Raw genomic sequence first — 5,248 nt, 5'->3', positions numbered from 1 at the left:
AAATGCACGGGACTATGGTGGTGGCACAGGGGTGATTTGGTGATGGGAAACCCGTGGGGATTACAATTGAGATGGAAAAAAAATGTGCAAAATGATGTAAAAATAAACTTTTTAATAAAAAAAAAAGGTGCGCTATATATATGTGTGCTATAACACACACATATATGTATTTGTGTATATATATGTGTTATATATATATATGTATGTGTATATATGTATATAATAAAACACTACTCAGACCCGCCAGCAGCAGGCCGGGAGAGCAGCAGATCCTAAGAGACCTGGGAACTTCCTGCTTCATTTCCCCCACTGATGTCCCTACTAGGAGCGAGGGAACATCAGCACAAGGGCTCTTGAGTAACACCCGACTTGATGTGACAGGAACAGCAGCCTACATTCAGATGCAGGTAGAAGCCACATGGGGGCTGTGAGCAGGTCTAGCCCGAAGCTTCTGGAGAATATTGAAAAATCCATTTGATCCTGTGTTGGGTCCCAGCCGGGTTGAGCCTCCCCAACCACCCCCGGAGCTTAAGCACAGAAAAGCATCCTGTTTTGTCACAGATCATAACAGGGAGAAAAACCTCCTGTTTTGTCTGCCACCTGTATGTGCGGCCTGATCAATATCTGCCCATTGCAGTGAGGCATGTGAGGGAGACTTCCTCTGGCCCCCAGGCCAACACCCTGGTACTAAGGGTATAAAAGGGAGGCTGGAGAGAAAAATAAAGAGACATTTTGCTGCAACCATCTATGTGGGCTGCTTCTTCAACCTCGACGTCCCCCGCTCAGACTCGTATCCCTGCCGTGCAGGCGTGGCAATCCTGGAGGTCATTTAAAGGCTGGGCCCCATTACTTAGGTACTGACCAACTAGTTGCAAGAAGACTGAGAACTTATGTTGTGCCAACCTGAGACCTGTTTCCAAGCCTGTCCCAGAAGACTCACCAGGGCCATAAAGCCCTTTTGGGACTGATCCCATTGAGTTTGCCGGTGTGACAAGTAAATCTCTCTCCAACTCTCCGAGTGCTGTCTAATTTCTCTGATAAATTAATGTAACAAGAGGATAATGAATTAGGTTGTTTCAGTAACATTCATCAATAATAATGGCATATCTGGTGTGCCAGAGGAGAAACTGAGCCGTATCACAGAAGTGAGCCGCTCTGGGATCCTGTGTCCGTCAGCGACACTCTGACTCAGTCACTGGCTCTAGCAGTGGGGGTTCCTGGCAGGAACTCACCTCACTGAATCTCTGGGTCCCACAGATGGGAAGTAGGGGTCTCGCTTCTGAGTCATGGGCTCCTCTGAGAGACGGGACACCAGACCCCTGCGCTGGGAGAGAGGTTCCTCCTCGGACACACCCCTGAGGGGACACTGTCTTATGGGAACCCTGCATTCTGGGGTGGCTGGAGAGTCCCTGAGTGAAAGGGAAGAGTCTCCCTCTGCAGGAGGAGGACATCTGGGCCCTGAGGGGCACCAGCATCCATTCTGGGCTCTCACAATAGAAAAAAATCCCAAAGACAGAGGCGAACTTGGACTTCAAAAAGGAGAGGTGACCATCACTAATGTTTAAAAACAGGCTGCTTTATAATACATACATACATACATACATACACACACACACGCACAAACATATATAATGTTCCTTTAAGAAATGTGAAAGGAAAGCCAACCCCCTCTTTAGTTCCTGAGGATATGGGCAGTGCTGACTTGGTCTCTGGGCAGAGACAGTTTTCCCATGGCTACTCATTAGCACCTGCTCAGAATTAGGAGTCAGGGCTGAGCAGGAAGGGAGGTGTCAGGGGTCAGCACAGGCCCTGCAGGGACAGTCACCCCCTCCAGACTCAGGTCACAGCTTGCGGGGAATTGCCACTGGCCAGGTCTGCCCCAGAGCGGAGACAGCGGTGCCCCTCTGGGGGCTGATGAGGCTCCTGCCTCAGGCTCAGGGAGAAGCCACCCTGACTCCCTGTCCCTCCAGGAGCAGATGGGGCCCCAGAGTCTCCCCAAGGCCCTGTGACCCCTGCAGCCCCTCCCTGTAGCCCTTGTGCAGGGAGAAGCTCCGCGTGGTTTCCACCGACCCTGAGAGCAGGATGCAGCCCCCACAGCAGGAATTAGACCTGGGCCCTGAGGTGGTATTAGGCTCTACCTGGGCCCAGAACATTCACACGGAGGGGCCACAGCCTTTTCCTCTTCTCTGTGACCTGTGAAGGTCCCCCTGGAGCTGAACATGAGGTCCCCTCCCTGCATGTCCTCCTCCCCAGGCCTGGGGGAGCCAGGTCTGCTCTGTCTGGCTACAAATTTCCTGGGCCTAGGCTGTGGGGTTGGAGAGGCAGCCCAGGGGGTGGGGGCCACAGAAGCGAGAGTAAAGGGTAGCCAGGGCTGGGGGGCTCCACTCAGCAGGCTGAAGACTGTGAGATGGGAATATGAGGCATTCCTGACCATTTTCTGTATCAAGGACAGAAGGTGCCTGACAGATTACTGTTGGGTGGATGTGAAATTATGTCTGAATGGGCCTGACCTGGTGAAGGTGATGCAGTGACAGTGTCAGGGGAAGGGACTCCCTGAACAAACTCCACACAGCTGTTATGGACCCCACCCCACTCCAGACCAAGGCCTTCCGGACACAGGGAACTACAAATCCCATCACCTCGGAAGGGAGGATGCTGGGACCTGAGGGTGGAGCTAAGCAGCCAGGTGTGGTATAAACCAGACATGTGAGGGCCCTCCCTGGTGGCACAACAGGGTAAAGTACAGCGCCATGAAGCCATCATAGACACTCCAGCACAAATTCGAACCTGGCCCCAGAGGTGACCCACGTGGTGCAGCAGACCTCTCCTGACCCGCCCGCTGCTCCCCTCAGCAGTGTACTTTGATCTGCCTGTTCTGCTCCCCACTCTGTCTCTGGTGAATCCTCTCACCACTCCTGTACCTCTGGCCTGTACCCCAGTTGTGTGCATAAATGAAAGAAAAAAAAGCAGACATATGGGCCTTGGGGGTCTCTTTCTTTCTTGGCCTCTGGGCTCTTGGCTGTCCCCAGCTCTCAGCAGCCAATGGAATTCCAGGTCAGCCGAAATTGTAGGACGCATTTTCCAATATATCTCCCTGTAATGTTCATTTCTTCACTTCTCCTTATTTTGCAAATCAACCCTTCATTAACCTTTGTGTGTGCCTGCAGTTGAGTCTTATTGTAAGTCACTTTAAGCCCATGGTGAGGACACACAGTCAAGTACCCCATTTCTTATTAGGGCCACCTTGTAACAGAAAGACAATATTAAGCTTAGATAAAACTTCTGAGAGTTGATCATCTGGCATGACAGGCTGGATGGTCTCATTTCAAAACAAAAAGTTCAGCATCACAGCATGGTGATAAAGGGGGTGTAAAGGGTCCCTAGGAAAGACCCCTGTAAAGTTAAGTCAGATTTGGAAAAAGCTTTACAAGTTCTTCAAGATGCTAGTATGCTTGAAACTGCCAACATGTCTCTGTTTCTGCACTTAACTTGTGGACTCAGATGCCCAGAAGGCAGGAACACAGGAGATGTGGCTCTTGTTCCTAAGCTCCCTGCACCCCTCTATTCAGTAAAATGACACTGTGAGCAAGATCTGAAGTCGACCACCAAGAAAAGGGGAGTGGGGGAGACGGCTGCTGAGCAGTGGGGACATTCCTGCTGGGCAGTAAGGAAGATAGCCCGCCTGAGGGTCAGTGGGGGAGACTGTCTGAGGGGAGTTGTGGGAGACTGCTAAAGGCTGTGGGGGAGACTAGCTGGTGCAGTGGGGGATACTAAATGAGGGGCTGTGGGGGAGATTGCCTGAGGGGCTGTGAGGGAGATTTTCTGAAGGGCAGTGGGAGAGTCTCCTGGGGACTGTGGGGGAGACTGCTGAGGACTATGGGGGAGACGACCTGTGGGTTGGTGGGAGAGACTGCCTGAGGAGATGTGGGGAGACTGCCAGAGGGGCTGAGAGGGAAACTGCTGAGAGGCTGTGGGGGAGACTACCTGAGGTGCAGTGGGGGAGACTACCTGAGGTGCAGTGGGGGAGACTGCCTGAGGGGCCGTGGGGGAGACTGCCTGAGGGGCCGTGGGGCAGACTGAGGGGCAGTGGAGTGATGGCCTGAGAGGCTGTGTGGGAGACCTTCTGAAGAGCGGTGGGAGAATGTGGGGGAGACTACCTGTGGATTGGTGAGAGAGACTGCCTGAGGAGCTATGGCAGAGACTGCCTGGTGGGCGGTGGAAGAGACTGCTAAGGACTATCAGGGAGACTGCCTGAGGTGCTGTGGGGGACTGCTGAGGGGCTGTGGGAAGACTGCTAAGAGCTGTGGGAGAGACTGCCTGAGGAGGGTGTGGGGCAATACCTGAGGGGCCATGTGAGGGAGACTGCCTGAGGGGCGTGGGGGAGAATGCCTAAAGGGGTGTGGGGTAGACTGCCTAGGGGCTGTGGCGTAAACTAATGAGGGGCAGTGGAAAAAACTGCTGTGGTGATGGGGAGACATGCTGAGAGGCTGTGGGGGAGACTGCCTTGGGGGCTATGGGGAAGACTGCCTGGAGGGCTCTGGGGGAGACTGCTGACAACTGTGAGGGAAACTGAAAGGAAAAGGATGGACACCGTGAGTCTGTTCACCAGGAAAGTCCCTGTCTTTATTTTCAGCATCAAGCTTATATACATGAAAAGGAGATTACTGTAACAAAGGGGCTACGGTGGCCTGAGCCCATTGGCAGGGGACCCGGCAGCAGCCACTCGTCCTCCAGAATGCCATTAAGGAAGATGACGAAGTCCGTCATAGGCAGGATTGTTGACATGTTGGGTCTGAACAGGTTGATATTGGTGGTACTGCCTGAAAGAGAGCTTGATGAAAACTGTTAGTGGTGGCTTGCTGTATCAATTGGTGAGTGACAGCAAAAATGCGGCTAATGATGCAGGGGCCAAGGGTAATTATGAGTAAAAGAATTAGGAGGGGCCAATGAGCATGGATGTCAGAGTAGTTAGCCCAGGGCAGTAATGGGTTCGCGCTTTTGTACCATGAGGGATGAAAGATCAGCAGGAGATGCTCTCCCGGCTTCCACGGCTTCCACCATCTCCGCACCGCACCCGTATGGTAAAGAATGTGCGGAAGAACTGCGATAACTGCGAGGCAGTATTCAGTAGTGGAGTTAAAAATGGCACCAGAAACAAAAAAAGCCCTGAAAGCTTAAAGGGAGGACTGGCAGACTGCTCAGCCAGGAGGAATTCAGCTCTCTGGCACTACCCTGCACTCCTGTGGGG

General features: G+C 52.8%; 1 protein-coding gene across 1 annotated transcript in view; it reads right to left on the bottom strand.

Moving 5' to 3' along the window:
• The window catches only part of LOC101618967 (class I histocompatibility antigen, Gogo-OKO alpha chain-like), a gene marked incomplete at its 3' end in the record, with an annotated part of 22,776 nt that extends 17,991 nt beyond the window's left edge, over positions 1–4,785 (bottom strand). The window contains exon 1 of the mRNA XM_012734896.1: positions 4,666–4,785. Coding sequence (XP_012590350.1) covers positions 4,666–4,785 — 120 coding nt within the window. The remainder of the gene's footprint in view (positions 1–4,665) is intronic.
• Positions 4,786–5,248: the final 463 nt, after the last annotated feature.

This window comes from Condylura cristata, unplaced genomic scaffold, assembly GCF_000260355.1.
Source record: "Condylura cristata isolate star-nosed mole 26May11 unplaced genomic scaffold, ConCri1.0 scaffold00090, whole genome shotgun sequence".
Lineage (NCBI taxonomy): Eukaryota > Metazoa > Chordata > Mammalia > Eulipotyphla > Talpidae > Condylura > Condylura cristata.
This window is presented reverse-complemented; position numbering and strand designations above follow the sequence as displayed.